The sequence below is a fragment of the Mercurialis annua genome, linkage group LG1-X (assembly GCF_937616625.2).
Source record: "Mercurialis annua linkage group LG1-X, ddMerAnnu1.2, whole genome shotgun sequence".
NCBI lineage: Eukaryota > Viridiplantae > Streptophyta > Magnoliopsida > Malpighiales > Euphorbiaceae > Mercurialis > Mercurialis annua.
The window spans coordinates 55,412,902-55,429,667 of record NC_065570.1 but is presented as its reverse complement, the minus strand read 5'-3'; the positions used below and the strand labels follow the sequence as shown (position 1 = coordinate 55,429,667).

Genomic DNA, 16,766 nt, shown 5'->3' with positions numbered 1-16,766 from the left:
TTTGCTTATTTATTTTAAACACGCGGGTCAAATATTATCCCGCGAATTTGAAGAAATCATTTTCCTATTTTGTAAACGATGAGTGAAGTCAGTTCATCATGTCGGTTCATCTAATAACTGAAGCTACTAATATCCCCCCACTGATCATCAAAATCACAAATCAAAAACATAATCACCGATTAAACCCCATTAAACTTTCTTGCATGATTAAACTAAAAACAAAGCCCTAATCTTGAAAATTAATCAAAAAATATGGCGTCCATTTACGAATACTACATGTGGCAAGATTACAACAACAACAACACCATCAAGATTGATGATCTTGATAATTATGATATACTTGATATCCAACTCCACTTCCACCATTTTCTTGAATTAACTTACCCAGAAAGCAATCGAATTCCCTTAACAACGACTCACAAATCATTCCCTTTACCTCGAACCCTAATCTTTTCGTCCGATGATCAATCTCGATCTCACATTATAAATAATATACTTTCTACTACTGGTGCATCAACAGACTTCATCAATTCAATCTTGACTGAAGTTTCATCATTCGCTTCGGAAATAGTTAGCCACCCATCGAATGATAATGTTAAGATACTTACTATGGGCTTGTTTATTTGTGTTGCGACTCCCTACGATGACCGCGAAGAGATTGATCGTTTTTTGAGAGAAACGATTCAAGAAAATGCAAGATTTGAGCCTGCGAGTAAATCTTGTATTCAAAGATTGAATAAGATTAGGGTTGAAGATGATGGGTTTTGCCAAAAATGCGTGATTTGTTTGGCAAAAGAGGAGGGTGAAGAGATCATAAAGTTGGGCTGTGGGCATGTTTTTCATGGAGATTGTATCATTAAATGGCTAGAAACAAGCCATTTGTGTCCTTTATGCAGATTTGTGGTTTCTTGATTGAAGGTTTGAAGCCACCCATAATTCAAGAAAACTGATTATAATCTCTTTTCAAGATTTTTGCGTTTTTTAGAACAGAAATTCTACATTGGGAAAGAAATTAAGTAGCAATTTGTCTGTCTCAACTTATAAACAAAGTTGTCGTCATGATCAATTAACTCCAGTTTTGAATTTGTTCTCGCAACTTGCAAGCTAATTATCTCTAAATTAGCAATTTTTCCTCTTAATATATAAGCTAACTTATAAAAACAGAATTGATTGATCATAACTATCAATTTCAAAATTGATTAACATATAAAATTAATTGCCCATCACTTATAAATTGAAGGGTAATTTAAGTCTTGAAAGAAAAATGCTTAAAAATCTAGCGAATGGAGGCTCGTACATTGCAAACAAAATAACCGTAGATTTTACCAATGAGTTATAACTCAAATGTTATAAACGCTGGGCAGCAAACTGCTAGATCGTAGGGTTCCTCCCAAGCGCTCTCTCCTCCTCCAATTATATATATAAAAAAAAGTAACCTTGTGTGCTCTAATTTGTAAAGCGGCGGGTTGTAATTTTTCCATTGATCAGTAAGATTGTGTTTTCTGATTGTCCGTACAACAACATGAAATGTTGTATTACTAGTCTCAACTTCAGTTTGATATTAGTAATAATCCTAATTTTTAGTTGCAAGAACAACAACTATTAATAAAACTATACAATAAAAAAGAAAATATTGAAATCAAATATGAAGTCCATTAACATCAATTCGAGATCCCCAAATCTAAAAACCGGGACGATTCAATTTTAAAACTGAAAATTAAAAGAAAAAAATTAATTGGTTTTTGTAGGAAAAGGCTACAATTTTTGTTTAACTTACTTTGTTTTATTTGGTCATTGAATGAATATGCTGAAAATTCATTCAACCGTGATAATTGAACAGAGTAAGATTTACTTTCTAAAACACAAATAACTATAAAAAGTCTCGGTTTTTATAATAACATCTAATAATGTGTTTATGACTCAAGACAAGAAGATATCATGCCTAGAATTTTAATTCTAATTTATATTAGAATTAATGAAGTATTTGAGAGAAAGATAACTTTATTATCATTGGCTAATTAAAAAGTATAAATTCAGTTAAGATTAATACTCTTAATACCATATAGATTATTTATTACCAATATAGCCTACCGTATTCACCTTTAAAGTACACCAAAAACCCAATACACAATATATACATTGATGTGAATAAGGGGAAAATGGGGTGTGTGGTGTGAGGAATAAAAATTAATTCTAACCCTTTCGAGTTACTTCTTATAGAGAATTAAATACTTTGCGAGTTTTTCTTTTAACGATATATTTACTAGAGATGTTCTCGATTTGGTATTTCTCCATTAATTTTGTACTTGTTTTTTTATGATTAGTGCATGGCTTGATTCTTTCGCCCGTGGATATACGCTTTAACAACACCACATAATCTCTTGTGGTATTTATTATTTTGCTATATTATTGTTTATTGATCAAATCCATTATTAAATACCTACCGAATGGTTTCGATTTCGCTGAGCATATCAATCCAGTCAAGAACTGGTCACGAGAATTTATACCAAAAATTCAACAATCGGTATCAATGTTGCAACAAACATATTTATCAGTATTGGTGTTTTAATGATTTTATAGATCGTAAATTTATTTATCATGCAACTTAAGTTGACCCTCCGATAATATCAAATTTTTTCTATAAATATTTATCCACACATGTATTATCACTTGTGGTTATAAAAATATAATAAATTCCAAAACAGAAATATAGAAAAATACATAAAAAAAATTAATACATTAAAGATTTGATATTGTTAAAAAAAAGATTTCATATCAAAATTGATGAAATTTTCAATCCTGAGATGTCGACATTGTTGTAAGGTTTTTTTTTTTTTGATAAAACATTGTCGTAAGGTTAATGTCCCTTTTTGTGATTTTTTTTAATGTTTGTTTAAGATTATTAGTTTTTATTTAGTTTGATAAGTTTTGAATAATTTTTTTTTCTTTTTTTTTTTTAAGATTTGAGAGGTGGTTGAGGGAGAATAAAGTTATGATAGATAGCAAAAGACTTAAGTAGCAATTTGCTCCCTCAACTTGTAAGCAATAGACAATTAATATATAAATTAATTTTATGGGTAAATTTGTCATGAATTTATATATTATGGGTAATTAGTCCCATTTTAAAAAATTAGTTTAAAATTTTAGGGGGTAAATTGCTAATTTAGGGACAAATAATTTATAAATTTAGGGTGCAAATTGCTAAAATGTATAAGATGCAAGTTCATGACTAATTTTCCTATAAAGTTAATTTATGTGTTAATTATTCTTTATTTACAAGTTGAGGGGTAAATTGCTACTTAAGTCGATATTAAAATGAAAGGAGGATGAGAGATGTAGATGCTATTAATAATTTTCAAAAAAAGTTGCTTCCTTTTAGACTATGGTACTCTTACTTTGATTACTGTAAGAAGATGTCGCTGCTTTATTACTAAGAAAATCAAATTAAATAAGTAATAGATAAATTAAGCCGAGTTGATAAAAAAATTTGATGCCGGAAGCTCTAGCATTAAGGAAGGTTACGATACCTTCAATCTTTCTAGATCATAATTATTGAATTTTACTATTCGTCGTCTCTTTTTATTTAACACCGCCCCTACAAAAAATATTTTCGCCTTTCTAGCAAAATTAAAATCAAAAAATTCTCTCAATTCATTCGAATAAATACGTAAAAAGTCGATTAAAATAACGGACAACGATTACAATTCGTCGGGTATGATTATCGACGTTCGGAAACAAATTTTTCCGACTTTTCCGAGATAAAAACGATTTTTTTTTATTTTCTGAATTCTACCACAAGGAGGGACTTCCCATAAACATCCCTCCAAAAGGAGGGACTTCCCATATGGGAAGTGAGGGACGTTGGGAGACTTCCCATATGGGAAGTCCCTACGGGACGTCTCTCCTTGTGGAGGGATGTCCCTCCGGGACGTCCCCCCTTTTGCCGGTTATATTTAAAAAAAAATTATAAATTGTTAAACATAATTATTTATGTTAAACGTAATTTTATAAATTGTTAAACGTAATTGATTACAGCGATCGGTTTTTTTAGAACATGGGTTTGATACTGATGTTGTATCAATTAGTTGGGCTAAGAATATTGTTATAGGGATTGGGTTTGAGTTAGTCATTTCGTCTCATAAGAACGGGAGAAAACGAAAGCTTTTGAGATGTGCTCGGGGTGAGCGCTACAAAGGTTCGGTCACAGATTTTGATTCAGCCGTACGAAAAAATATTAAATCATACTACTAATATTCAGTAAATATTAAATCAATTAAGTTTTTAAAATAACTAAAATTACAAAAAAAAAATTAATTATATATTTTTTTTAAAAAAACAAATCCGGCTGCGACGGGAAAGATCGCAGCCGGAAACAGCCCCTTGAAGAGGGACAGCCACGTAGAATATGATTTTAGTTTGAATGGATTGAGAGGTTTTAGTTTTGTATAGAAATAGGAAAAATGACAAAAGGGTAAAGTATAGGGGCGGTGGGTAGTAAAAATGGACAGTATTTAGTAATCCAGTAATTATTTTGATAGAAAATATGTAACTAGCTCGCTTATTCGGTGGCCATAAAATCTTTATATTTTTTTAGACTTTTTTGAGTATACTTTTTTTACAGGGAATGTTACATAACGTCATGTAATAGTCATTTTAATTTGTATTTATTATTGCATAATGCAATCGGTCATCTTTGACAAAAAAAAACACTATTATTTTTAAAGTATTTCATTATTACAGTTCAATGACTAAAGTAATTTTTTATTTTTATTTTAGTTACTAAAGTTATAATTTTTTCTTCAAGTTTTATGTGATAGTCAGATTGTCGTGTGTTATCCACTTTTTTGTCACATATTATGAAACATGCACATCAGTCTCAGCTAAAAACTGAAATTTATTTTTACACAATTGTTTTAATAATTTATAATTGGCGTAATGGTGAAAAAAAAAACAAATGTTTACAATTTGTTGCAATTTAAACCAAATCTTTTTAACTTTTATAATAATAGCCTAGTTGCATTTCTTTTTTTTTTGCAATGATAGCTAAATTTAAATTTTGGGAAAAGGTTCATTCATGCCCTTAAGGTTCTGGGTCTGGATAAAGCAAGCCCTCAACGTCCGGAAAGGTTCACTCATGCCCCCAACGTTTGTAAAAATGGACAATCAGGCCCCTTGGTTTAACGCCGTTTCATTGCTCCTAAGACTCCGTTACCGTGATCCTATGTGGCAAAGATAAAAGGATCATTTATGCCCTTAAGGTTTGGGTCGGGGATCAAATGAGCCCTCAACGTTTGAAAAAGGTTCACTTATGCCTCCAACGTTTGAAAAGGTTCACTTATGCCCTCAACGTTTGAAAAATGAACAGTTAGGCCCCTAGTTTAACATCGTCTCATTGCTTCCCAGACTCTGTTAGTGTAATCCTGCGTGGCTAATTTTACCGTCAAATTTTTCTCTACGGTGACGGTCTTTCTCTCAGCAACAATAGTCCCTTGTTGCAAAACCATTTTATTACAAGACCGAGATAAACCGATAGACTATCCTTCTCCAACAATTGAATAAGGAATTTTCTTCATCAATCAGTATCTTATTTGATGAAACTTACAATGCCATGGACGGAGAAAAGGAAGTGTTTGGTGAGGTAGAAGGAGGCAGTGCATGAGATGGAACGCCGAATGAAAAGAAATACAATTTTGATCTTTTTAGTTATTTTTTTATATAATTGTTGAGTTTCTAATTTTTGGAGGAATATAATTGTCGAATCGAAATACATGAATAAACTAATTTTTATAATTTATGTTTCATTATTAATTACGTTTAATAGTCTTCAAGGATAGCGGATAATTATTACCGATTCAATATTCGACGTTGGTTACCTATGGTTCGATTAATGGAAAACACTAAGAGTTAGCCACGTAGGATCACACTATTAGAATTTGGGAAGCAATGATACAATGTTTGGGGGCCTAACTGTTCATTTTTTTCAAACGTTGAAGGCATAAGTGAACCTTTTCAAACGTTAGGGGCATAAATGAACCTTTTTTAAACGTTGAGGGCTCATTTGATTTCGGACCCAAACTTTAGGGGCATAAATGATCCTTTTATCTCTGCCACGTAGGATCACACTAACGGAGTTTTAGGAGCAATGAAACGGCATTAAATCAATGGGCCTAATTGTCTATTTTTACAAACGTTGAGAGCATGAGTGAAAATTAAATAAAACCTTGCCACATAAGGTGAAATAAAAGAGTTGGGTTAAAAAGGTGGGTTATAGAACATTTTACTTGGACCATTTTTTTCCTAATGTCACACAATCTACTTAAATCCTCTAAATTTGGAAAGAAAATTTACAAAGTTGTACTCTTAATCCATAAAAAGTAAAGTTATTTGAGTAGAATCATGAAATATTATCATATATGAAGTGCATCATTTGAATATTTATGTCAATAATATCCCGCAAATAGCATATATTATATTTTATAGGCTATCGTTGCATTATATATGATATACATGACTCTCATATTGCAATAGTACAGCATTATTGATATTGTTACATATCCATTTTCTCTTGATCATTTTTGTGCAAGATGAAGAATGCCATGCGACTTTTATCAAATATTTTGCTCCTTCTGTTGCTTCTCTTAGCCTCTGGTAATTATCCTAATTCTTTACTCGATCACTCGCTCAATTAATTAGGCGGTCGTTTAATTAGTTCACTAAGAGGATTAATGAGAATAAATATTTGAGTGATGATGTAAACAGAAATGGGGGCGAAGGTAACGGAGGGGAGGACATGCTATTCTCAGAGTCATCAGTTCAAAGGAGTGTGCTATAGGACGAGGAACTGCGCCTCCGTGTGCCTGACAGAACATTTTGAAGGAGGTGTTTGCAAAGGAATGCCAGGCTTCCGTAAATGCGTCTGCGTTAAGCCTTGTTAATCTTATGCACTAATGTTATAATCGTAATTAAGATACAGAAAATAGATAATAACAAGCTTGAACCATATAGTTACTCTTCTCTGTAATAATTCCCTCACACAGGAAAAAAAATTACTATAAATTATTTACCGACAACTATGGTCCATTTGTCAAATATAGCATGATATTAAAATTGTGCTAGTTTGATCCATCATTTATTCGATATGTGCAAAATTTACTCACAAACTCTTTGAAGTATCAAAATTCACCATTTTAGGATGATTTATACTGTTATTTGAAGATTTAAATCAAACTCCAAAGAAGTTGGGGGTAAATAAGGCAAATGTCGAATAAATGATGGATTAAACTGGTATGATTTTAAAATCGTTTTATATTTGGCAAACGAACCATTGTTGTGGGTATATAAGAACATCTTGTCTATATTTAATAAATTATTTTTATCAAAAATCAAGAAAATGTGTTGGATACAAATTATTTGCTTTTGAAATAGTCTTTTCTTATACAACAATTTCGACGTTACTTAATCGACCAAACTGTATAAAATAGGGTAGTTACACGAGAAGTTAATTAATTATGTACTCTAATAATTAGATAAAAAGAATTACGTATAGGAAGCAATGCCTTCATGGGCAATCTTTAAATAGAAGCCACCATTACCATATGTCGTTTCTTGTGTTTTTCTGTCTAATGTTATTTGATGTTTCCTGTTTTCCTTTTTTGAAAATTGATGTTTGTTGTTGATTAAGCTTAATTTATATTCATTTTAGGCTAAAAGCATGTTTAGTTACCTGAACGTTAGTCAGTTGGTCATTTTAAGTTATAACACCTTAAGTTTTAACAGGTTTAACGCCTTCAAAATAGTATCTCCACCCTCATCTTGCAAAAACGTTTCCTGCTCTCGACACATCAATCCAGCTCTCCACCGCCACCACAACCACAAGCAGAAGAAGCAACTATATATATATACACATATTGTTAATTCATAACTATATTACAGATAAAAAAAATCCAACCTTTATAATTTATTGTAATTTAAATAATTTTTTTAAATTTTTATAATAATAGCTAAATTGTATTTTTTTATTACAATAATAGAATTAGTGGCCAAACTTACAACAAAAAATACAAGTTAGGCATTATTGTAATAAAAAAAATATAATTTGGCTATCATTATAAAAAATTAATTTGGTTTAAATTGCAATAAATTGTAAAGATTTGAATTTTTTTACCATTAATTCAAGTTAGTAATGGGTTTCTATGAATTTTAAAAAACTGTTGGTGGTTTTTTATATGTGTGTGTGCCAGAAGGTTATAATTCAATTTACAGATTTTGAGTGTAACATCAAGTGATTGAAATTATTTTAAAAAGACCTAAAAAACTGTTAACAAAATATGAATATCGTTTAAAATTAAAAGATGGCTATTATAATTGATAATTGTTTATCTGCCTATTACTTACAAGTTGATGGGGCATATTACCACTTAAGTCTCTAAAATTTCATATGAACTTACTTCTTCTATTAAATTTATTTTTCTATCATCCGGATGTACTATCTCCAAATCCTTTAAATTAATTTTCTCTCCATCTTCCAGTTCTCCCTCGTACATTTATGATATATTTTCATTTATTATCATATCTATCATCTAATGAACAAACTCTCTCTAAAGACAGCTGCAGCTGCTATCAATATTTTTTGGTATACTTAAACATCAAACTCTTCTACAATAGGTTCGCTCGTTGGCTCATGAGGCACTATGGCAGTAGTTGATAGGAGTCCTCTCTAAAAAAATTTAGTTAAGAAATTTCCTCTGTAAATTATTTAAAAAAATTAAATTTCATTTTAATTTTTAAATTTATCTTTGACATATATATAAATAAAAATTATAAAATATATGAAATTCTATGGCTTAATAAATTTATTTAATTTAATTTCTACATCTCTTACTTTTATATTTTTTAAATATTGGTTTTTTTACTTCATTTAATTTTTAAAACTAAAAAATATAAAAAAAACTTAAAATATACAAAACTAAATTGAAGTCGTTAACTCACTAAATATCATAATAATATAATTTTATTTAGATATATTACAAATATAAGTTTAAGGAATAAAGTGAATTTTTTTTAATTTGATCATTTGACTCAGTTGACTAACAAAAAAATAGACGGAGGGGCTAAATCGTTTACAAAAACAAAAGTGAGAGATCATATCGTTTGATTTTCAATCAGATAGGACCAAATTATTAATTATAACATATATGAAGGAACTCGGAATAATTTGCTCTATTTATAAATATCTATGAAGCACTCACACTACTCCGGAGTGTCCTATTTAGGGGGACAAGCCGGGAATACGTACCCGACACGCCACGTGGCGTGTCTCTGTACCTTTGACTAGTCAAAGAGAGACCGGGGACACTTCTAGTGGTTTTAGTTAATTTTAAGCCTTTTTTTGTATGGGTTTTCTTTTATAATAAATTTAACTAAATAGGCTCAAACTCAAATACAATTAGATAATAACTTGAACTAAACCCTATTTTTAATATTAAAAAAAATTACAGCATCTCCTATTTTCAAATTACAACAGCCCCTATTTTTCAAATTAGGGACATAATATTTATTGTTTTTGCATCTTGAAACCATATATATGAGTAAATATATATTTTTTAAAAAATAAAAAATAGCTGTGGCCCCACCGTACACGTGTCCTATTTTTTTAAATGTCATTCTCCGTACCCGTATCCGTATCCGTATCCGTATCGGTGCTTCATAGATAAATATCAAATACTTTATTGAATTCAACACTTAAAAATTTAACAATACTTAAAATTCATTCAATTTCCAATTTCATCAAATTAGGGCCTAATGTCTTAAAAAAACCCTGACCTTTTATATCCTTTTCAATCCTACTCTGATGTTGCAAATTAGTCAATTTTACTCTATTTTATATTTTTTCATTTCAATTATACCCTAAAGCATAAAATTGACCTTTTTTTATTTGACAAAAATTCTCTAAATTAATTCTTTTTGCATTAGATTAACTTTTTATATTAAATTGACCATTTTTAAAGAATTTTTTTGAAGTTTTGTCAAATAAAAATAAATGTCAATTTTATGCTTCAGGGTACAATTAAAATGAAAAATACAAAATGGAATAAAATTAACAAATTTTCAACGTCATGGTAGGATTGAAAAGGGAAGGCCTAGTGGTAAAAAAAACCCAAACCTTTGCAATTTGTTGCAATTATATCCAAACCTTTTAATTTTTGCAATAATATCCAAATTACATTTTTTTGTTGCAATAATGTCCAAATTGCATTTTTTGTAGCAATAATAGTCAAATTGATGGCTAAACTTGTTGTTTTCAATTAAGATATTAGGCTATTATTATATTTTGATGTATAATAATATAATAAAAGTCTCCAAAAATGGCAAAAAACTCAAAAAAATTCACATAAAAAGTGCAATTTGGATATTATTACAACAAAATAATGCAATTTGGATATTATTGCAAAAATTAAAAGGTTTGGATATAATTGCAACAAGTCGTAAAGGTTTGGGTTTTTTTTGCCATTAAGCCAAAAGGGAATGAAAGGTCGGAGTTTTTTTAAGGCATTAAGCCTCAAATTAACACCACCTAAGTATTTTTTTTCTTTCTATATCATATTTTCACATATTATTAAATCCTATAAGAAAATTGTAAATAAACTTTAAAATATAGAATTAACTTAGAATCAATTATTGGAAAATAGAAAGTTTAAATCTAGTTTTTTTAGATTTTAAAATAAGATAAAGAGTTTGAGACGGTGGATTAACAAATCGTCTTTTTTGTGAGGAAGGTGGTATATATTTGGTTAAAGTTTTGGGAGAAACATGAAAAAGAATCCAGATAAATAATTAATAAGAGTAATGCTATATAGCCCTCCTTTTTAACCATCTTCGAATTCTTTAACCCACCTTACGTGTCATTAAAAGAGTGGATGAATTAAAAGTTGGAATTTAAGATATATATTTTTGAAGGTGGATTTGACGAACTAAATGCTGCTACGTAAGGAGGAACAATGAAGGTGGTACAATATAGTGGGTTAAATAGCATTTTCCATTGGCTTAATACATCATTTGACCCCTAAACTATACCATTTTATTCTCTGCAACCTCTAAACTAATTTCGTGTTCTTTTGAACCTCTTAACTCTTTTTTTTTGTTCTATTTAACCCCTCATTCGGAATGTGCACACCACGCGCGATGACGTGGATAAAATTGCTGACATGGCTTAGCTGAATGAGGTTAAATAGAATAAAAAAAATAGTTAAGAGGTCCAATGTAACATTAAAATAGTTTAGAGGTCGGAGGGAATAAAAAGATAAGATTTAGGGGTCAAAAAATATATTAAGCCTAAATATTTTTTTTAATTTAAAATAAAAAATGATATACTTTACATATTATTTGAAAAAAATCATTTAAGACTTTAAAAATCATGAAATTTAGCGTGTTTTTCAATTTTAACACAAATTTGAAAAATTCAGAATTGATTTGAAAAATTTAAAATTGCAAAAAATAAAAAGCTGGTGTATTAAAAATTTTAAAATTTGAGATTCGTGAAACACACTAAAAATTATAATTTTTAAAAAAATTTAGTCTTTTTTTAATATTATCACAGTATAGTAAATTTATATGTTTTATAATATTGTAAAAAACATACAAACTTCATTTATCATTATTGAAATGTAAACAAATATTAACATGTACAAGAAGTTTTGACTAAATTTCAATATTTTTTTATTTGTCTAGAAGATTAAATGGATAAAAATTAAATAATTGTATTTTTGAGAAGGTTAAATGGGTAAAAATTAAAAGTTTGAAGGTGCAATATAAAAATAAAATAAGTTTAGGGGTCGAATAGAACAAAATAATGTAGTTCGGGGTTCAATAAAACAATTTATGTATTTTTATTATCCTTCACGCGCTTCAAAGCGTTTGAATACATGCGCTTTTACTACGTTAGAGAAAAAAGGTCAGATCGGTAAAAAAATTGCAGTTGACGGGTTAAATAGAACAAAAAATAAAGTTAAGAGGTCCAATAGAATATCAAATTAGTTTAAGAGTCTTAGAGAATAAAAGTGTATAGATTAGGGGTCAAATGATATATTAAGCCATTTTCCAATTAATAAACCGCATTCTTATATTCAACTCAAAACCTTAAGTAGTAAATAGAATAACTTTGAAGATTTTTTAACTTAACCTAGATGTATATTAATCACTCTTTGATACTTATTTCCATATGTATGATTATTTTGCCAAAATTTGTCAATTTTATGATAGCATGCACATCACTATAAATATAGGAAGGGTCTTTGAAGTTACCTCAATCTTACATACTATTTTCTCATTATACAAAGACTAATCATATGGCAAATACCGTGCGTTTGTTCTCAATTGGTTTTCTTCTCCTTTTGTTGCTATTAGTCAATGGTAAATTCTGAATGAGCTCCTTAATTTGTTAGTATTTCTTGCTTTACCTGCATACATTTGATTACTACACATAAATCCATTCTACTTGATTGCGATCGATACAACTCGTGAACTATCGAGTTTGCATAAGAAAATATTCAAAATTAATTTAATGTTAATCTAGTTGAACTCGATCTCAACTATTTTAGTTAATTTTAAATTTTTTATTAAATTTTTTATAGTAGTTTTTTTTTTATAAATGATTGAATCTGAATATATTATTATCGTATCCAATTCAAGTTCGAAACCAAATTCAAATGAAGTTTTGAATTTTAAAAATTCAGACCTGTTACACCCTAAAATCATGACCTAATTTTCAGAAAAAATGCAAATATATTTTTTCTTTAAAGTTGTACAATTTGTCCATTTCTCCCTCCCCAGCTACGAAATTCATACATAATATTTAAATTATTTGGCTTTTTCTGTTTTTGTTTTTTGATGGACGACGAAATTAGCTCTGACCGTCCTTGAACATTATATGCTAACATTAAGTGTTGTTTTTGTATCTATGTATATGGCTAAGCAGAGATGGGTCCAAATGTAGTAGTGGCGCAGGAAGAGGGTGGAGGCGGAGGTGAAGGCGGAGGAGAAGGCGGAGGAGAAGGCGGAGGTGAAGGCGGAGGAGAAGGTGGAGGTGAAGGCGGGGGAGAAGGCGGGGGTGAAGGGGGAGGAGAAGGCGGGGGAGAAGGCGGAGGAGGAAGGAGTTGTGAGTCCCCGAGCCAAAAGTTCAGAGGGATGTGCATGAACGCCAACAATTGTGCTGCCGTTTGCGAATCTGAAGGCTTTACCGGTGGTAAATGCAAAGGACTACGTCGTCGCTGCATTTGCATTAAGGATTGTGATTAATTAATGAATTATTACTATCATACAGCTCATAAAATAATTAGGATAAATTAAAAATTATTAATTTTATCTAATATAATATTATGTTGCAATTCAGTGTCCATGATTTATCAGAAGTATCCATGAAATGATTTCAAAATTTTAAAAAAAGTTTGTATATTACTTGTTATGAAAATACAAACCAACCCAAATCATGCATACTTATTTCTTTTAATGACCGTATCATTAATAATATAGTATCCAAGAGTGAAAGCCTTGTCCCATCCTATTACAGACATTCTGATGAGCTGTGCATGTAAGAAACAACTTGTAATGAACGATAAGCTCACCCGAATCTGAAATTAAAGATAATTAAAGTGGGGCTTGTGTTGTGGTTGATCCAGGAAGATGTTCAACTCAATGGATGATCTGAATTTATGAGTTAAAAAGAAAGAAGGATGTCCGGAAAGATTTTTAATAAAATTATCTCTAGAAAAATGATCTTTAACGCTAACGGTCTTGGTCCTCACTTCATAAAAATAAGACGAGCCATAATAACTAGATGAGCTACGTTGATAAATTCAAGATTGAAAGGTATTATAGCGCCAATGTGAGCCTAACTTGAATGGTTAAGGCGTCTCTAAATGCATCGAGAGGTTGTGGGTTCGAACCACGCCTCACTAACTAGTCGATTTTCACCTTCTATAAAAAAAAAAGGTATTATAGCCAAACAGGTCTTTAAATTGTGATAAAAGGGTCACCCAAAGCAAAATGTCACGTGGAGGAAGCTAAATAATGTATGGGCTAATCAGAATTCTGCTAAAGTATGAATTTCTTTTGTTAGCTCCGCTGAGGTGGCTGAATTGGTTCAAGCATAAACAACAAGGTAGGAACAAAGGTCAAGTCACTATTAGTTTTCATCTTCTATATGAATTTGCTGAAAGTATTTGTACCAATTGTTAAAATCCCTCAGTGTGGGCCTAACTTAAATGGTTAAGACGTCTTCAAGTGTATTAAGAGGTCATGGGTTCGATCCCTACCTCTGTAGCTAACAACTAACAAACTGAGACTATAAAAGTCGTATTCCATTTTTGGTATAAAAGAATTGTTAAAATCCCGATTTAAAACGGAAAGCCCTGATGGTGGGATACTATTATTCTGATAATTAAGCACCGTTTGAAAGAGGTGGTCGGGCTTCGTCACAAATTTACTCATCACCAAAACAGGAAAAAATTTCAAGCTATATTTATTATTAGGAGAAAAATATCAATCTTTCATGCTAAGGACAAGTTAAATTGATGATAAATTTCAATAAAAAAACATATTTTAGTCTTCCAAAACAATTCAAAACAAACTCTTCATCCCTAAAAGTGTTAAAACAGTAAAGAAAATAGGTCAATTTGGTCCTTACATTTACAAAAAATGACCTATTTTCAAGTTATTTAGAAAGAATTTGCAATTGTTATATAAGAACCAAATTGACCTAATTTCAAGTTATTTACATTGACCTCTTTGGTTTTTCTGTAAATTTCAATTGACCTCTTTGCCTTTTTAATAGGCTTTTGCCAATCACGGTTTTGTGATTGTACTAATATACCCATCATTTATCTAAAAAAAAAAATTGGTATAAAACTATGTTTTTGTAACATTTTAATGTGGTATATAATATTTTAATTTAATAATTTTTTCAAATCAAATACACAAGTTTGTGGCATTGATTTGTTTAATTTAAAGTTTAAAATACCTAATTTCAAAAAAATAGTAAAAAAATTAATTTTTACATAATATAATCAATTCAAAAATTTCTTAATTTTAACTAATTTGTATCACCGTATTTAGAGCATCTCCAATGGTGCTCTTTATTTTAATGAGCATATTTAGTAAAATAAAGAGCATCTTTAATATAAAGAGTAATATATTTAAATTTAGGCTGAATCACAATAAAATGCCAAACGTATTCGTGAGAGGTCAGTTATAGCCAAACGTTTAAAAATCGGCACATATAGCCATTTTTGACTATCTCTGCTTTTTTTATAGCCATTAGTAAATCGAACCGGATTTTATTGACAACAAGGCAGCCATGTCATCACCAACATTAAACTAAAATCATATGTACCACATTTAAACCAAACCAAACTCGATTCAAAAAAAAAAAATCAAACCATATAATAATTAAATCAAAATTAAATTATTATAAAAAAATTGTCTTGTCCATTTTCTCCTTCAATGGAGAAGACAAATCTGTGTCTTCTCCATTAAAGGAGAAGACTTGCACTGGTCTTCTCCTTCAATAGAAAAGACCAACAGATTTGGTCTTCTCCATTGAAGGAGAAGACCCAGCTGTGGGTCTTCTCCTTCAATGGAGAAACCCAGAAATTGGGTCTTCCCCATTGAAGGAGAAGACCCAGCTCGGTCTTCTCCTTCAATGGAGAAGACCCATAGCTGGTCTTCTCCTTCAATGGAGAAGACCCAAATCTGGATTCCTCCATTGAAGGGGAAGAACCACAGATCGTCTTCTCCTTCAATGGAGAAGACCCAAAATTTGGGTCTTCTCCATTGAAGGAGAAGACTCAAATCTGGGTTTTCTCCATTGAAGGAGAAGACCCAGATAATGGAGAAAACCCATATTTGATTTGATTAGTATAAGATTTAATTGTTTTTAATCGAACCAAGTTTGATTTGGGTTCAAATATGACACTTATGAATTAAAACGACGCCGTTTTGATGATTAGGCGATGACATGGCTGTTTTGTTGGTATAAAATTCGGTTCGATTCACCAATGGCTATAAAAGAATCATAAATAGTCAAAAATGGCTATATGTGCCGATTTTTAAACGTTTGGCTATAACTGACCCCTCGCGTAAACGTTTGGCATTTTATTGTGATTAAGCCTTAAATTTACTCCAATAGACTCTCTAATAATAACTCTTTATTTTATTTTTATTTTTATAAATAATATTAAAAAATAGAAAATATTAATAATATTGGTTTACTTATTCAGTTTTTAAATTTAAAAATATAAAATACTAAATTTCAAATGAAAAATAATCAACTTATTTTAAAATTTGAAAGTTTATCTTTTTAAAAATGAAGTAGAGAGTGAAAATGGCTCTCCACATGTAGAGAGCCATTTTCACTCTCTTCTTTAAATTTAAATTTAAATTTTAGAGAGTTCATTGGACTTTAACTTATTGATAAAACTCTTTAAATTAAAGAGTTTGTCAATTTTAAAGAGACCATTGGAGATGCTCTTACTAATTTCACGTATTTTGAATTTAAAATAATTATATTTAATTTGCAATTGTTATATAAAAATAATTATGTGCATATTTATTGACTTACGTTTTTTGCATGTAAGATATATTTTAAATGCCTCAATTATATCTGATTTGTAAAAAAATATTAAATTAAAATACTACTTATAAATTAGAATATTTGGTTTTTCAAGTTATTTAGAAAGAATTCGCAAATTGTTTTAGTTTTCTTTTTGTCATTT

At 30.0% G+C, this 16,766-nt stretch overlaps 3 protein-coding genes across 3 annotated transcripts; all 3 read left to right on the top strand.

Annotated features, from left to right (window-relative positions):
- The first annotated feature begins 113 nt into the window (after positions 1-113).
- On the top strand, positions 114-1,029 carry LOC126665516 (E3 ubiquitin-protein ligase SGR9, amyloplastic-like). The gene has a single exon (XM_050358337.2). The coding sequence runs from the start codon at positions 253-255 to the stop codon at positions 910-912; it is 660 nt and encodes a 219-aa protein (XP_050214294.1). The 5' UTR covers positions 114-252; the 3' UTR covers positions 913-1,029.
- A 5,507-nt stretch (positions 1,030-6,536) lies between these two features.
- Positions 6,537-7,138, top strand: LOC126666320 (defensin-like protein). Its single transcript, XM_050359337.2, has 2 exons — positions 6,537-6,648; positions 6,760-7,138. The coding sequence occupies exons 1-2, from the start codon at positions 6,585-6,587 to the stop codon at positions 6,933-6,935; spliced, it is 240 nt and encodes a 79-aa protein (XP_050215294.1). The 5' UTR covers positions 6,537-6,584; the 3' UTR covers positions 6,936-7,138.
- A 5,138-nt stretch (positions 7,139-12,276) lies between these two features.
- Positions 12,277-13,396, top strand: LOC126665723 (glycine-rich protein 2-like). The gene is made up of 2 exons (XM_056104938.1): positions 12,277-12,408; positions 12,974-13,396. Exons 1-2 carry the CDS (start codon positions 12,345-12,347, stop codon positions 13,291-13,293), a joined length of 384 nt encoding a protein of 127 aa, XP_055960913.1. The 5' UTR covers positions 12,277-12,344; the 3' UTR covers positions 13,294-13,396.
- Positions 13,397-16,766: the final 3,370 nt, after the last annotated feature.